We start from the raw sequence: 17,881 nt of genomic DNA, 5'->3' as shown, positions 1-17,881 counted from the left end.
TTTTTCAAAAAGATAAAATAAGAAGTGTAGCCCCCTAAAAGAAAACAACACAGCAAGCTATGTGGAACAAGAAGCTGCCCTGGAGGATAATGCCATATTCCAGTAATAGTATACTCAAATGAAGTACAGTAAGAGTCTAAAAAATAAAAGTTTCAGCCTTCTAGGGAATTCAAAAAGTCTATTATTGGATATGTCTAGATTTTTCTGCCCTCTGGTGGCAGCACCACAAGCATACTTGCATGTTTAAAAATATAAAAGGAAAAAAAGCCGTATTTATTTACTTTAGTTCTTAGTCAACTCAGCCTTCAGGAGGGGTCAAAACCAGTAAGAACAGGCTGAAAAGCAAATATAAGAGACACTGTCAAATTTATAAATCTAGTTAAACATCTCAAATTAAACACTAGCAGCCTGCTCTCATTTTACCTCTAATGTACTCCCAATCTGCCTTAAGTAGAAGTCTTGTAATGTTTCCAGATGATGAACTGCAAAGGAGAATAAGTTCCATGATTACTTTTTAATAATAAACTACTATATATTTACCAGCATGGAAAACATTCAATAGCATATCACTGTCCATTCATGTGGGGCTGATCCAAATGCTTCAGTGTCAAAATCAAAATGCCCACAATTGGGCAGGAATACATGTGTGGTCTCTTTCAAGGCCACTGCCAAAAAAGAGGAAAGGCATGACCAAAAAAAGAGCAGGTGCAGATTTGCATAAAATATGCTCATGCACATTGATATGTACAGATTGAAATTTAGAAATAATGACTGAAAATTAAGTGGAAATATGGGGGAAGACAGTAGGGAAGGCTGTGTCCAGATGAGCGCAGTCTGTTGTCGAGGTATCAAATGTTGATGGCCAGCTTCAAGGCCGACAGTCTCTCTTCTTATGGTTCTTTATTTTTAAACCAGGCTTGGGCTTCATATAGAAAATGCCATGAAAAAGAGGACTATCCTCCTGGCAGCCCTCCAAACAGAGGACTGTGTTCGGTGGAATGGGGCATCACTCTACCTGCAAACCAGAGTCAAGTGAGTGGCAAGCTGAGCTCCGGCCCCATTGCCATGGCAACACAAAGTCAAGGAGGTTCAGCAAGAAGCTAAGGAACTCTCCAAAAGATTGTGCTTGTTTGATATGGCAAGTGTGGTTGTGAGCCAAAGAAAGACACTGCTCAGGGCTTTGCTTCTGGGAGACAAGGTGGAGCAGGAGCAGGAGCAGGAAGATCTGGGTGTTTTTTCCTTCCATTCTTGGGGCCAAAGGAAGGAGAACCCATGAGGGACAAAGAGGGAGGCAGGAGCTACAGCTAGAGCAGCTGAAGAACACTAAGAGTCTCCACTAGATCACATGTACCAAACAGCCAGAAGCTAATTGCAAGTTACCTTTCTGAGTTTGCTGTAAGCAGGGAATATATATTTAACAGACCGCAACGCAATACAAGAAGCTGGTGTGGTCTTTGTGGTGGTGTTAGGGCTGGTTTCAAAGAGTTGCAACACTCAGCCTGTTTTACTATAAAAACCTTCTAAGGGAAAATAAACCATTAACAACCCCAATCAAATCAGATCACCCGCATTAGGAAGAATTTGGGGGTAGTTCAGAAGTTTGAAACTGTTCTGTACGGTGCAGACCTAGCTGCTCTTCCAGCTGGATGTAGCACCCAGTGCTGAAGCGGACCTTTACTTTTTTTACCTTTAAGTTCCTGCTGCTGCTTCTGGAGTGCAGTTTGTGTGAAGATTAGAGCCTGTGCAGAACAGTGGTTGGAGCATTGACTAGGGACTGGTATACCAGGGTTCAGATCCCCACTCCTTTCCATGTCATTTCCTGCAGATAATGTGCTTAAGGCAAGGATATAGGCAGGGGTGCTGACTTGGGGCCCAGGTTATGGGTGCCCAATGGCACCTGTGACAACGGCAGTGCTTCTGAGGCCTCGCAGGGTCTCAGAGGTCACATCTGAAGCCTTGCAAGACCTCCAACGCAACTGGAAGGGCCTCCAACATAGTCTGGGAGGTCGCGTCAGTGCTCTGATGCAACTTCCAGTAGAAACCGGAAGTTGTGTCGGAGCCCTGTATTGTGAGTGCCCTAGACCTGGCGCCTGTGGATAGAGGGATAGAGGCATTTTTCTTTGCCCACAACTTCCTCCTTGTAGACATTGTTGGAAGTGGAGTCTTCAGTAGGGCATGGAGAGAAGGCGGGAAGGGATCTGCTGTTTGTTAAAATGGTCTCCTGCCCTGCCTAATATTTAAACACCACCCACCGGACTGGGGGAAGGGAAGCTGAGTTGCTTCACAACTGACTGCTGTGTCCTTGCTACAAGAGATCTGATAGAGGCCTGTCTTGTCATGTGCATTACCATCAAATAAAGACAAGTGTGCACCCCGATTCACATAGCAAGATCCTTAGGCTTGCTGCACTAACAGATATGTTTTGAAGAAGGGATTTTGCCAACTGCTGTAGCTACACAAACCATTTCTGGATTGTATTGCTATTCCAGGAAAATAGTCCAGGTAATTTAAAAGCCATAGAATTAAAATATCATCAAACCCACATTTCAATAATAGCTACTATCTTCCTTGTTCTTTCTTTTAGAACTTGAGCCACATCTTTTGCATCTTTTTCACCTTTTCTTTAGCCTTTAATTCTGAAAACAATTATTATTTTTAAAAACCTTTAATGTAGACTTCAGCCCTTTTTGAACTCTGGTATATATAATAACAACAAAAGAGAGCTCTTTATCCTGATCTGCACTTTAATTACAATATTGAACCATAGAGTCTAACCAGATGCATGTCCTTAAATGCCTAACTCTTAAAGTATAATTAGAGGTACTGCCATTTCCACACATGTCTGAGGCTTCCATAGTGGTGAATGTATAAAGTGGGAGAGGAAAGCAAGCTCCATTCTCCAAATGGCAGAAGTCACTGCATTTGTTAATATGTAATGCATCAAATTCAAGCTGTAAAAAGCCATGTTTGTTCCATTTACACAGTTCACTGGCATTCAGCAGGCATGGGCATAATGTGTAGATTTGCTCTAAGTTATTAAGAATGCTACTTGACTTCAGGATACCTTGGGTTTTCTCCTTCGTTAACTTACTTAGAATGCCTGGGTCAGGCTTGCAAATAATGATTCACCTGATCACTAGTGATAAGAATGGTACTTAGATGCCCAGTCAGGGAAGTTGTTCTTTTTAAAAACATGCTTTGATTTTTCTTTTACATCACAAATTACTAGTGCTCCAAGTTCAAATGAAACAGTGAAGATATACGGTAAATACCCCGTTTAAGTTGACAACTCTAGGCACTACCAATAGTAAATATTAGTATGTCCTCTAGGCCCAGTTATCCTTTCATGCCACCAGTTTATGTACTAACCACTGTACTGTAGCATACTTTATTACAAAACAACCTATCTTTCATTTATATCTTGAGATGTTCTTAGTCCACCTATGGGAAACACCATTCAGCTCTCTGTAGGCCCACAAAGTGCTAGGGGACCCTGCCCACTTTCCCCTACTGCCCAGATGACTAGCCATTACTGTTCCCATCCTGGTAGGCAGTGTGGCAACAACTATTTTAGCTACATTGGGATTGCTGGGGAATGCACATTAAAGCTTGTGTTCTCCAGCACTGCCAATGCAGCTGGGGAGGGGACAGATTAAAGTGTGGGTGGGCGGGACAGAAGGTTGAAAGAAGATGCTGGTGTTCCATCTCCCCCCCCCCATTAAGTCCTTCCCCACTGACTGTCAAGCAGCTCCACTTGCCTGTCAAAGTGCTGCATATGGCCCTCAGAGGGGGCAAAAAGGTTGTCCACCTCTGTTCTAGTCCATGAAAATATCTTGGTATTCATCTATTCATTAAAAATATATATCCTGCCCTTCACCATAAAACAGTTGTGGGATGGGTTACAGCAGATAAAATTAAAAGCAATATTGGCCGATGCTGCTCAGTTAAAGGCCTAGTGGAAAAGAAATGCTTTTGACCTCACACCCGAAAGTAATTAACATTGGTGTGATGTAAAAAGGAAGGAAGGAAGGGTCTCCATGAGTGTGTGTCTATAAAGAGAGGAGACAATAGGATTCCACAAGATTCCTAAGCAAAGCAGCCTAGCATGGAAAAAGGAAAGGAAATAAAATGAGGGAAGTTAGGCAAGGAAGGCATGGGATCAAGGAGTCATTGCTTGAAAATCATGCCAGATGGAAGTGAAGGTTATTAACAGGGGTATTTATTCCTGTGAGAAGCAATTCCTATCCCCTTGCCATACAGATCAAGCATGTCATTGATCCCTAGAAGTTAAGATAACTGTGACAGATCTTCCAAGTAATATCTCATCTAGTTTGGCCTTTAGGTAGATAGAAATGCAGTGTGGAGCTGCATAGATGTCCCTAATCTGTCATTTTCAGGCAACATGCAAAGGGTTGTTTTTTTGTGTGTGTGGGAGCAGGGCTGGAATTTAAGCTGTGTAGGAACTTAACGATTTATCATAGTTCCAAAGTCAAGTGGTTAAAAGCAGAGTGAACAGAAAGAAAAATATTTTCATGAATCTTCCTGGCTTTTCATAGCCAAATTAATGACAATATTGTTAAATGTTTCTATAATCAAATGCAGGACACAATTGCAAAGATCTATAAATAAAGAAAGATAATGATGGTGGTCTGAGTACCTTGCCCTACATATTCAGTTTATTGTCTTTCTAGGAGTGCTGTTGCTATTTTTAAGTATCTTAACCATGCTACAAAAATAGTATAATACTTATGTCATCCTTTAAATGGAAACATCTCTGAAGCTACAACTTTTAAACAAACACTTCTTGTGTTTTGTTTTTAACAGAAAACCAAGAGACACAATGGACCGTGCTCTTCTGTTACTGCTGTTTTCCACTCCTGTCTGGAGCCTAATGAATGGAATAGATGCAGAACAAGATTTCAGCTGGCAGTTAAGAAAAGTACCACAGATAGTGAAAGAAAAAACTTTCCTCCTCGACGCTCCTAAATTTGAAGCAAATGCCAAATTGGAGCTGAGTGGAGTGTGTGGGATTGAATGCCAAAGGACTCTCCCGGTGCCACGCCTGTCAGACTTGAAGGAGCTCCTCTCCTATGAGACTGTCTTCGAGAACGGCACACGGACCCTGACTGAGGTGAATGTCTTGGGAGCAGATCTTGACCCAGTGGCAAACACTACCACCATAGTGCGCTCCAGGAGAAAGAGGCAGGTCTACGGCACTGACAGCAGGTTCAGCATTTCAGACACGCGCTTCCTGACCAACTTCCCTTTCAACACCGCTGTAAAGATCTCCACGGGCTGCAGCGGCATCCTGATATCACCAAAGCACGTCCTCACTGCTGCTCACTGTGTGCACGATGGCACAGATTACATCAAAGGCAGCAAGAAGCTGAGGGTGGGGTTGCTGAGGCTGAAATCCAAAGGGGACGGCAAGAGACGCAGGGGAGCCAGGAGGAGCAAGAGGGAAGTGTCAGAGGTCGAGGACCACCACACTGATGTCAAACAGCTGGAACAAGGTCCCAGCAAGAGATCTGGCAGGAAACAAAAGGCATCTGGGTTGAATGAGAGGAAATCTGAGCGTAAGCCTTCCTTCCAGTGGACCAGAGTTAAAAGCACACAGATCCCCAAAGGCTGGCTGAGGAGCATAACTGGAGATGTTGCAGTGGATTACGACTACGCAGTCCTGGAGCTCAAGCGTCCTCACAAGAAGAAATACATGGAGCTGGGCATTAGCCCAGCTAGCAAAACAATGCCTGGAAGCATGATCCACTTTTCCGGCTATGACGCTGACCGATCTGGCCAACTGGTCTATCGGTTTTGCAGCGTATCTGAGGAATCCAGCGATCTCTTCTACCAGTATTGTGATGCCGAGTCTGGCTCTACGGGATCGGGGATCTACCTTCGCCTTAAAGAGCCCAACAAGAAGAAGTGGAAGCGCAAAATTATTGCCATTTATTCTGGTCACCAGTGGGTGGATGTCAATGGGGAAGAGCAGGATTACAATGTGGCCGTTCGAATTACTCCTGCCAAATATGCCCAGATTTGCCTCTGGATACATGGGAACAATGACAATTGTGCACACGGCTGATGGCAGCCAATGCAAGATCAGCTCTAGTATCTGACAGTGCTATGAAGTGAAGAACCTGCAAAAATAAATGCTGAACATACAATGACCTGCATCTGACTTTATTTGAACTTGAAACCAGCATTTTTCTGATATGCTGAAAACATTTACACAGCATTTAGCAGAATTTCTTTTCGACTGAGTTGTTTAAATTGACCGTAGATATGATGTGCACTTAAAGCCCCATATTGTATTACTGTATTTATTGTTTTTAAATTGTGGTAAATTCGAGTCATTCATATTTTGGAACAGAAACTAATGGCTCTTTCCGTTTGCTTGCATTTTTAAGGAGAAGCGTCTTCTCTTTTAACCGGTACTATTAAACTATGTGATTGTTTTGTTTTCAACTTATTTACTTGTCTCAGGGTTCTGCTCCAGTATGTTTTCTTTTCTTCCTGTTACGCAGGTTGCATGTCCATTATTGTACGGTATCTGCGGGAGAATCCAATTGTGAAACACTGGGATAAGACAAGAAACAAAGCTCTCCCATAACCCTTATTACTGTAGACAATACCTCTTCACATTGAAATGCCTCTGCCAAGTTGGCCTAGTTTAGATCATATGCAAAACCCACAAATTCCTTTTCCTTGAATTCTAAAATAGCAAAGTGGAACTTAATGAATGTAGCATGTCTTCTGTTTGTGGGGGGAAAGGAACCATATGAATACAGTTTAATGCCTGTAAATTTAGTTTTAGAAGATATGCAAAAGTGAGATTATTAGATGTGTATTTGTTTTAACCTGTCACTATTTTGAACAAATCACTGCCTTAAAAATATAATCATCAGCATCAAGTGATGTTACTTTTGACAAGAGGCAACAATGACAACTACTAATTCAAGTTTGAAAACAATGGTTAAAAAGAGCTAAACATACCAAAGATGAATAAGGTTGTCTTAAAAAATGGGATTATAGGCCCAAGAGGCCATATGCACTTGAGAGTGAGGGCAGCCCCCATTCACCTTACTAGAGAGTAGGGCAGCTCTCTTTTCTTCAATACAAAACTCTGGCCCATTCATTGAAGTGAATGGGGAAGCCTTTACAACAAGGCCAAAACACATAGTTGAGATGACTATTGAATTGGGACTATCCAACAGACTATCTTTTCCTCAGATGGGTTTGTGGGTTGGGTAGTTGTGTTAATTCTCAGCATCAAGAATTACCAAAAGCAGATAATTGTTTGCTGAGTCATGTTTCAACCTTTTGGAAAATGTAGGTTAAATTCTTATGTAAATACATTAGGTGACTTATTATATAGCAATAAACCAACTGGGTTCGTGTTCATTTCTGAACCTCGACTTTTACTAGAAAAGTATTTAACATGAGCTTAAGTATTGCAAATTTACACTTTTCAGTAGCTTTTTAAAAATTATATCAGCTGAGCTTCCTGCTTCAATTGTACTAGTGTATGTGAAAGGTCTTTGTGACAAAGCTGGTTGTCAGGATGCTGTTTAATATGTAGCATTAAGATGCATACTCCAGGCCCATATAAGCTTGGTTTTTATTAGCATTAAAGTAATTCAGTTTTTAACTTGTATTGATCAATTTTTTCCCCCACCAGTGTGGAAGAACAAAGATTTTTTTAAAAATAAATGGCATCAAAATATATATTGATGGCCAAAATTTTTACAAATCATCTCTATATTGTGTGAATGAGATATTATTAAAACACCATTTGTGTATATAAATATTTGGGGATACTGTATTAAATTTGGCATTGACTTGCAAATCCATTTTTTAAATCATTTCTGTTATTGAAATGTGCATTTGAAAACATCCCAAACAAAATTAAAATCTGTTATCAAAGTTCACAGCGTTTATATGGAAACATTATCATTTTAAATTAATTTTCCCCGCAGTATTAGGCACTCATTCTTAAAGCAGCAGAGCACACAAAGTGGAAGTTTTAGCTTGGCCACCTGGTGAGAAAAGGAGTTCCTGACTCACAGTTCTATTATATTCTAGAAACAACCATTAAAATATTTTTTTTTTGGGGGGGGGGTAGATTCATGAGGTTAGCAGGGAGGAATTTACCCCACATTTTATATGTTTTTTAAAAAGCCCTGATTTCTTTTCTTGCAACACACACAAGCTATCCACATTAGTTGGGTTCACATAATGAAAACAGGAGGGAGAAGAAAACTGCAGAGTAGGGCAAATTGTTGGTAAGATACAAATAAACCTTTAGGCCCCGGGACAGATGGATGGGACCCTCCAAGACACAACAATTCTTTTGGACTGAGATTGTCTGTGTGGTGCATGTTGTTGACTGGCCAGAGAATGGGAGATTGACAGAAAAATATCCAAGACTCTCTAGAAGGATGTGTGCGACAGAAAACAGTGCGGCCTTGACATTTGGGGCAGTGTGGGGGTTAAAAAATTGCTAGCCATTTCACTTCGTAGTTTCCCTAATGGACCAGCCACCACTGAGCCAGGGATATGAAACACTTGAGCCCCTGGAGAGTTGTTGCGAGTTAGATAATAATGAGCCAAAGTGGATAAATAGTTTGATCTAGTGGAAGCTATCCTTCTATCCCAGTAAAAATAAAAAAAAAAAACCACGCTGAAAGTCTACATAACATTTCTGATTAGCAACTCAATGCTTTTAATAATTAGTTCTGTGCCAAAAGCAAATTGCCGCTGAGGTTATTAGGAATTGATGCATTACTGACTATGGAGCCATGTTTTCGTCCTGGGCCTCTGTCTACCCTATATTCAGACATCTATTTGAAAGTACAAATCGCTCTCCCACTTTTATCACTGCTTAATTTAAAGACTTATTTCCTGCATAATCTTCTGCAAAAGACAAACTTTCCATTTTAAATATTCAACAATAATAACTTGCTGCAGCACAGCCAACTGTGTATATCAGGATTAAAGGCCGAGTGACGCAAGCTTTCAGCATGCAGACAGGCTGAAATCACCGATGCTGCGTGATAATATGTGGCGACGTGGAAGCATTATCTGCATCCTGCACTAAGATAAAGTTCTATTTCCCATACAAGTTTCCTACAAATGCTGGATAAAGTGCAGATAAAGTGCAGATGGGAAAATGTGAGCTTCCAACTAGGTCAACACAATTCTGCCAACTCGTTTCACCATCATGGATTACTCAAGAGCGGCCCTTCAGATCCCTTTGTCTGGCCCTCAGGACTCTCTCTAGGCCAGGGGTCAGCAAACCTTTTCAGCAGGGGACTGCTCCACTCTCCCTCAGACTTTGTGGGGAGCCGGACTATATATTTTTTTTGGGGGGGATAAATTCCTTTGCCCCCCAAATAACTCAGAGATGCATTTTAAATATTAGAAGGCAATTGGGCCAGATCCAGCCCCTCGGCCTTAGTTTGCCTACCCATGCTCTATGCCATACTCCCTCACCTGTCCTGCTCGAGTGTTTTTGCCTGAGTGGGAGATCTCTGATAGCGTATCTTGCTTGCTTGAAGGATGGAAATTTGAGGTGGTGGTGCATAAATTAGCCTATTACACCAATGTAAAATTCACACACAGGTCCCACTGTCTGCCCTCCCATTATGCCCAAATCTCACTATAGACGCCACAGATTCAGATATCCAAACAGCTCAAGTTTTCCCACTTCCATATCTCCTTACTTGTTTGTAACTACATTGGTTGGCGGTAGCCATTTCCAGGCAGAAACTACGCAGGGATAGAAGGAAAGGGGAAGGGGAGAGAGATCAGACAAATCAGGGAGCAGGAGAGATCTCACCAAATCAGTTTTGCATTTGTCTCCCTTTTGCTGGCTTGCTGCAGCCATTTCAGGAAGAAACCATAGAGCTGTGATTCTCAAACCTTTCTCTCTGGGCCACACATTCAGAATAAAAAATATGCTTGCACCACACCGAACGTTTTATTGCTAAGAAATGCCCTGGGAAACAAAAAAGAAACAACTCGCAGCACTGCTGGATTTATAACAAAGAACACAACTGCTTTATAATGGGGCACCCAGAAAGTATAAAACAATGCAGCCACACGAGAACATGAATTTTTCCCAAAATATAATTATAAATGAGCCTCTTACATATGTAGCTTACGTATGTTTAAAACTCAGTGACAGGTGTGAGCTTGTTTTTGTGAGGTAAGCTCATTAATATTAGGTCTAATTTGAGAGAAACAAAACAACGCATCAATGAAAAGAAGCCTTTCCCTTTTCTGATCTTTCTTATTTGTCAAGAGTTAAAAATACTGTATACAGGTTTACACAGTGTTACTGAAGGCAACTGCATTAGTTTACCGTAGATGAGACTGATGCTTTAGGCTTGAAATATATTCTTTTTTGTGTAGTGGTGGAATGGGGTATGGACACAGACTGCACAGTCTGAAGGTGCCATTCTCTTACTGGTAGATATGCATTTATCCATAGACAAATTTCATTATTATGGTCTAGAGCCTTAACCAGAACATTAAGACTGTCTTAATTCCCTTGAATTAACTGGCAAGGAATTATATTAATCCAAACATGTAAATATAAAAATGCATGTTTAAATACTGTAGATTCAAATAAGAATCTATTTTGACAGGATTTTGTGTCCATTTTAGGCATATTTTTATTGTACATTTTTAATTTTGCACTGAAAGTTTGGTGTGTGTGTATATAGGAAATATTTTTGATCCAATTATGCAATGATGGGAGGAAGTTCAGATGCTGGATTTCTGCCTGTCATGTAGCTGTTAAATACACAGTGAAAAGAATGGCAGCCCTCTGACACTAACTGGCCTTTACCTCGCCTGATCCCTTAGAGCTCGCTGCTTTTGGCAGCAGAAAACTAGAGATTTAATGGAACTATAAGGGCATTGATTAAGCATTTTGTATGGGGAAGTAGCAGTACACAGAGAGTCTACTCTGACCTCATAAATGCTTAAAAGGGGCGGCTTTAAACTGGCTAGTTTATTTTTTCTAGATTTACATAAATCTTGTGAAAACTTCTGTACCAGAACACGCTTGCCAAAGGCAGCTCTAGATTACTCACCGAAGCCTACTCCACATCTGGATCTGGTTTGTGAGGAGAGGAGTGATTAAAAAAAGAAAGAAACTTTGGCATAAATAATAAAAGAAACTAAACAGGTTCCAGAACAGGCATTAAATGGCTACCCTTCATTTCTATATACCAATAAAATGCCTCAGACTTCAAACCTTTATACTGCTAGGCCCATTGCGCTGTTACTAAACTGTTACTAAAAACATACAGCAGAAAGGAAGAGAACCTCCAATACGACAATAGTTGCAATTCAGAGCACACCATTTATTATGTTGGAACCGTCTTTTGTGGGCATCAGCAGCTCCTTCATAAATTGGAAGGAGCAGCAGAAAACAACCTTTCTCCCTCCTCTATGTGACATCCTTCAAATATATAAAAGGATGTCACATAGAGGAGGGAGAAAGGTTGTTTTCTGCTGCTCCAGAGAAGCGGACACGGAGCAATGGATCCAAACTACAAGAAAGAAGATTCCACCTAAACATTAGGAAGAACTTCCTGACAGTAAGAGCTGTTCGACAGTGGAATTTGCTGCCAAGGAGTGTGGTGGAGTCTCCTTCTTTGGAGGTCTTTAAGCAGAGGCTTGACAACCATATGTCAGGAGTGCTCTGATGGTGTTTCCTGCTTGGCAGGGGGTTGGACTCGATGGCCCTTGTGGTCTCTTCCAACTCTATGATTCTATGATTCTATGATTCTAACTCACGAGAAACCATTTGTTTCTACAAACAGAGGCTTGGTTCTCAATGGGAAGCCACATTGTCAGGCCTGCCTCCTGTGCAGTTGGTGCAACAGAGACAGGTAGGGTAGTCTGTATCAACAAGAGGTCTCCGAAGTCCTGTTTGGGTATCCTAAATGCCTCGTGCAAAGGTGAAGAGTGAAGACAAGCATGCTAGCTCTACCTTCCTTCTCCCCTTATTGCTGTTCCCTTCACCCTCCACAGATTGGAGGTACAACTTCTGCAGTGGGGAGCTTTTTGTAATTGTGTAGGCTCCTTGTGCAATTTAGACCCCTTGAGTGTCCACGTTCTGAAGCCTAAACAAGTGCAGCAGACTCCCTACTTCAGAATGTATCCCTCCTAGTCATGGAGGGTCATTACGGTGGTGGAGGAAGGCAAGCTAGCACACTTGACTTCTCAAACAGGAATTAACCTCTGCAAAGATCAGACAGGAAGTCACTTCCCAGATGGACGCAGTGACTAGGCCACTTCCCAATTGTTTATTGCTTCTCTTGCTGCAACCTTCAGGTAGGGACATGTCCTGGAGCTATCTCACCCCCAGTGCCAAGCAACTTTGCTTCACTTCCAGCTATGCCTTCTGTATGTGAAGCATGGCAAAGATATGGACTGGCTCGGAACAGCTTACAGATCCCACAAGTCTCTTAAATTTTAACATATTTCTTTCACCCGTTGTGCAATACTGAGGTTTAGTCGGCTACCCTGCCCTGAAGGTCTCATACCAAAGAATCTCAGGGTTGTATGTGCAGAGGTGAAATGACTGCATGCCACTGAGGGAACTGTCACATACCCCCTAAATCCACCTCTGATTGTATGGTTATGGTGACTGTTCCCTAGTTTCATTCTCTGGTTAGTCCAGTCAAATAAATCCCAGTCTTGTTAAAGCATCATTTTTTCGCACAAGAGGGAAGAAAGGATGGAACTTGCAAGCCCACAAGGCTCTCCCTGTCACCAAACCATGGTTTGGTAATCTCGGAAAGCATTACATCTGTAGCAAGTCAGTGAAAGCAACTCAGATGGCAGCAGATTGAAGTACTCATCCCAAAGTGGAAAAGCCAGCCTTTAATTTTAACATACAAGGTGGAGACAACATTGTAGGCACGTGACAAGTGGCTAAGTCTAAGTGGGCCCTGCGTCTGCCCCTCTAGCCACATCAGTTACAGGCTGCTTTGGACTGAAAATGACATGGCTTTCTAACCGCTGGGTGCAGCCATGTACTTTGCTTGTGTCAAGACCACAGTGGACAGCTCTTCATAGCAGCTGCAAACTGGCAAGGCGACATCTGCAGAACCCGGGGCCAAATTCATTTTGGAGTCTGCTTTTTGGGCTATATTTGGAGGCTAACTTTTCTGCTAGAGTCTGGAACTATCCATGGACATCCTGAGAGACAATGTAATTTCAAAAAGAATATGTTAAGTGATACAACTGAAGAACACAGGCATAATTCAGAAAGCAAGGATCTGTTGATAGTTTTATAGCAGCGCGATCCTTTTCCTATGATCTATATAGATTCAGAAAGTACTTTCAAGGACTATGCCTCAGTAATTAAGCTTTGTTCATAAACAATGTTATTTACCACCCCCTATTTATTTCTTTAAAATAGATAGTATGGTTGGTACTCACCTAAAGGGTAAATTTCTGCTGCAGTCGTCGGATATCAAAGTTTCATAACCCACAGCCTCCCAGAATACCAGGGAGACGATAAGACTACACAGTGCCGGGGAAGATGTTCAGAAGCAATTATGTCAACTTCCCATCTCATCTCAATGTCCTGCAGTGAGACCAGGCTTAGACAGCATCACTGCTTTCTCTGCTGGAAAATCCCCAGAGCAGGGACAGTCCAAGACATTTTGACACCTGAAGCAAACCACAAAATGGTGCCTCCATCCCCACCAGGGGAGAAGAGGTGAGTGAAATTCTACATCAGGAACAAGGTGAGGAATAAAGATTCGATCTGCTACCCCTGAGGATCCTGTAGCCTGAGGCTGTCACTTCACCTTGCCTCATGGGTAGACCATTAAATAATCCATTAGTCGCCAGATGCACACCATTCAAATGGGCGTGTTATCTTTGCCAAGCAAATTGCCACCACCAATCCAAATTTCACAATGGTGATCTGACTATGACAACAGAAAGCACTACACATGTCCACACCTTCAGACCACACTTAATATCACTTAGGGACAAGGATTACATCAAGAGTGTCCGACACACTGAACATGGCATTCCTAATATTTTCAAACTTCAGAATAGTGACCAATATTGCTTGGTTTCATTTGGGAGTAATTATAAATGTAAGCATGTCTCAAAGCCCTCTGAACAGTGCTCCATCAAACACACTTTCAGATACCTACATGATTTTAATCAATACAGCTTACCATGTTCATTTTAACAGGAGTTAGGGTTGGTTTTTATGTTACCTTCAAAGCATGATTGCATCATTACATCGTCTTTCTATTGTAAACTATTGTAAACATACATACATACATACAGAAATATCCACATGGCAACTTCTCACATTGTTTAGTTTATTTTGTTAGAACTTGCATATGACATGGCTTCTACCTATATTGCTGGCCTATGTATTTTGAATCCTCTGGTTTTTACCCTTGTTTGTATAGTTCAGGAGAAGCTAAAGTGGTGCCCTCCAGATGAGGCTGGACTACAACTCCCTTTAGCCCTGACCATTGACCTTACTGGCAGTGGCTGATGGGACTTGTAGTCCAACAATGTCTGGAGGGCACAACATTGGTTCTCATTCTACAGAAGAGGAAAAAATAGGTTGTTTTCCAAGAACCTCTCCTACTTGCTCTGGGAGCAAATGGTGTGATTATTTTATTAGGTGCTGTTAGCTACGCAAATAACATTATAACAGCAGCAACAATGTGCCACCACTAAAACACAGAATATTTTAAAAACAACAGTCAAAGGGAAAAGAGGGAAGGAAACTATTTATTCCCATCCAGACAACACGTTCAAACATTGCACAAACATGACTTTGTGCAATGTTAAGTGTGGTAAAACAAAGAAAAGCAGATTTATGCATATGTAAATTCTTGTTTTGACACCAAATTTCACTGGCAATATAAAGAAACTGAGCTACTCCTCCCCGTCTACCAAATTGTCTTTGAATGTGAACGGTACACGAGACAGCGAGGACTAAATTTGATGTCCTCACACTGAAGCAAACACGCCCCTTCCCAAAAAAAGAATTGACAATTATAAGCTTGTAAGTAATATGTTGGCGAATTTCATGTGTTCTTTAACAGCTTTTAAAAATACCTCAAAACAAACCTAATCCATCTTTTAGCTGTTGGCAAAGTCAAAAACAAAACTTTTTTAAAAATTGAAAACCATACTAAAATTACAGGGTAGGATAAAAGTAAACCATAATATTAACTTATGAGCAAAAGGCACATGAGGTCCAAAAGATCCTGAGATATATACAAACAGCTAAGTTATATGGACTCTTGCCACAACACTTAAACCAACTGTTTGGTGAAAAATCCAATCTGCTATAAAGGCTGCGTCTTAGATGCCCGAATAATGAAATAGCACAGTAAATCTGGTTTTTGCGTGTCAGGTTCACAAAATCCTGCCTTTTACTTCAGGCCAAAAACCTTGGGTGAAACGGTGCTGGTTTCAGATTCAGATCATATCCACACCACACATTTAAAGTACATGACTTCCCCCAAAGAATCATGGGAACGGTAGTTTGCTAAGCATGCTGCTGTTGTAGCTCTGTGAGCTGCAAACTGCAGTTCCCAGAATTCTTGGGGAGGGAAGTCATGTGAATTAACTGCACTTTAAACATGTGGTGTGGATGTGACCTCAGAGTTATAACACAATAAAATACGTTCTTGCTGGGATTGTATGCATATGGCCCACCTAAAATAAATTGTGGTAGCACTTGAGGAATAGGAGAAAGGATGATGAGGGACCAAACATATTCCTTCAAGCAATTTATAAACCAGCCTTCAGTAACAGGAATACCAATCTCTCCACCTAAGCAGATGTTCAGAGCTACTGCTCAGGGCCACCCTTATCAGTGCTCCAAAGAAGGCAGGAACAGCGAGCTCTGGTTTCCCTGCTTCCTCTTTATGATGAAGCCAATTTCAGGTAATATGTGCGGAAGAGAGGGTGAAAAGAAAAGCCCCATTGAGCAAATGGAAGTCCTTAAGTGACTTTGAAATTACTGAACATGGCTCAATTTCATTGGGTCTACTTAGCTGATGATCACCTATTAATTGATTATTAGGCTGGAGATTTAAATCTGTTTGGCATCTAACACAGGGCAGTCTCTAGGCAACTTACAGTCAGCTTCAAATCCTTTTGAAATACCAGCAATTACCCCAGTGAAGAGGAAAGTAAGTTGTTAGTGTTGGCATCAGGCAGGCTTTACTTGGGAGAGCATTTCACAGGGTGGAGCACAACTGAAAATGGCCCTCTTCTTTTTGATGCATATATAGAAATATACTTCTGCACACAACCCCTAGCTGGATCAAGACAATGAAATGTGGCTCATGGATCATCTAGATCAGTGTTCCCCAACCTTGGGCCTCCAGCTGTTTTTGGACTACAATTCCCATCATCCTTGACCACTGGTCTTGCTAGCGAGGGATGAAGGTTGGGGAACACTGATCTAGATCATCCAATCTGGTGCCCTTCAGATATTTTTGGACCGCAATTTCCGTTATCCCTGACAATTGGTCATCCTGCCTTGGGCTGATGGAAGATGAAATCCCAACCATCTGGATGGCACCAGATGGGGGATGGCTGAGCTAGGTCTTCTTAGGGTAAGGAGAAAGATGGTAATACCTCCCTATCGCTTTGCTAGACTTAATGCTCTTGCTTGTCAAATGCTCTTGCTTGGGATTTCTCTTGCAGAATACCACAAAGTAACATCTTGATTCCAATTTTAGTTTTACGTATCTTCGCAAGATAACCAGATTTCCACCAGTCATCCAAGCATGGGCAGAACTGAGGTTTGAGTTTAGCACACAACAACTAAAACAAAGTCTGCAAACATACAGTCATACCTTGGGTTGAAGTAGCTTCAGGTTAAGCATTTTCAGGTTGCGCTCCGCAGCAACCCAGAAGTAATAGAGCGCATTACTTCCACACTCAAAATGACGTCACGCACATGCGCGGATGCGGCGCATCGTGACCCGGACAGACGCGGGTTGCGTTCGCTTCAGGATGCGAACGGGGCTCCGGAACAGAACCCGTTCGCATTCAGAGGTACCACTGCATTCACATTTACATGTAGGGTTGAGTTATTAGGGTCTGTCTATTATGCAACTTCGGTTTCAAGGCAAGTTCCAGACTGCCACCTGCTGGCTCCATAATTTCTTGTAACTCTAGTATTGTGAAGAAAATCATTGGTAAAACAGAAGCACGGAGAGAGTCGCAACATACAGATTGCCTCGAGGCTGTCACTGCTTTGTGGCAGGGATTCAAACGCATGCTGGAAATTTAGGTTTGTGCAGTTAAAGTGGGAGGAACGCTCTGTTGCCCTGGAGAGAGACAAATCCACTTTCAAACAAAATACCACAGCCATTTGAAATCAAGAAAGTGACAAGATGAATTACTTGCATTAATATGTGCTGGGTGAATAAATAATGAACAAGAAGATATGTAAACACCCCACAAGCAAATCAAAATGTATGCTTAGTATAATTACTCCATAAACACATCAGAATGAATACAGTGGTATCTCGGGTTACAAACACATCGGGTTATAGACTCCGCTAACCTGGAAGTAGTACCCTGGGTCAAGAACTTTACCTCAGGATGAGAACAGAAATCATGCTCTGGCAGCGCGGCGACAGCAAGAGGCCCCATTAGCTAATGTAGTACCTCAGGTTAAGAACGGTTTCAGGTTAAGAACGGACCTCCAGAACGAATTAAGTTCGTAACCCGAGGTATTGCTGTACTCAAGAAAAACCAGACTTAGGGCTCATCCACACTAGAGTTTAATGTGGATTTGAAGTTGCTCGTGTCTCTCTTTTTTCCCATGGTGTCCACATAACATCCTCCT

General features: G+C 41.8%; 1 protein-coding gene and 1 long non-coding RNA gene across 7 annotated transcripts in view; one reads left to right on the top strand and one right to left on the bottom strand.

The window, feature by feature from the left end:
• PRSS35 (serine protease 35) overlaps positions 1–7,730 on the top strand; it is a 161,098-nt gene extending 153,368 nt beyond the window's left edge. For all 4 annotated transcript variants that reach the window (XM_082216950.1, XM_082216953.1, XM_082216952.1 and 1 more), the window contains one exon: positions 4,825–7,730. In XM_082216950.1, coding sequence (XP_082073076.1) covers positions 4,841–6,085 — 1,245 coding nt within the window. In that variant the 5' untranslated portion in view covers positions 4,825–4,840 and the 3' untranslated portion in view covers positions 6,086–7,730. The remainder of the gene's footprint in view (positions 1–4,824) is intronic.
• On the bottom strand, positions 44–9,822 carry LOC309529161. 3 transcript variants are annotated; one of them, XR_014218098.1, is made up of 4 exons: positions 9,726–9,822; positions 6,478–6,553; positions 424–482; positions 44–335 (listed from the first exon to the last, which is right to left on the bottom strand). It is a non-coding gene; the product is annotated as an uncharacterized lncRNA (long non-coding RNA). The 3 variants fall into 3 exon arrangements; XR_014218100.1 differs by lacking the exon at positions 9,726–9,822 and adding an exon at positions 9,470–9,712; XR_014218099.1 differs by lacking the exons at positions 44–335; positions 424–482 and having other exon boundaries at positions 6,447–6,553.
• Positions 9,823–17,881: the final 8,059 nt, after the last annotated feature.

The sequence above is a fragment of the Podarcis vaucheri genome, assembly GCF_965113315.1.
Source record: "Podarcis vaucheri genome assembly, chromosome: 3".
Lineage (NCBI taxonomy): Eukaryota > Metazoa > Chordata > Lepidosauria > Squamata > Lacertidae > Podarcis > Podarcis vaucheri.
The sequence above is the reverse complement of the archived record's forward strand: the minus strand, read 5'-3'. Positions and strand labels throughout refer to the sequence as shown.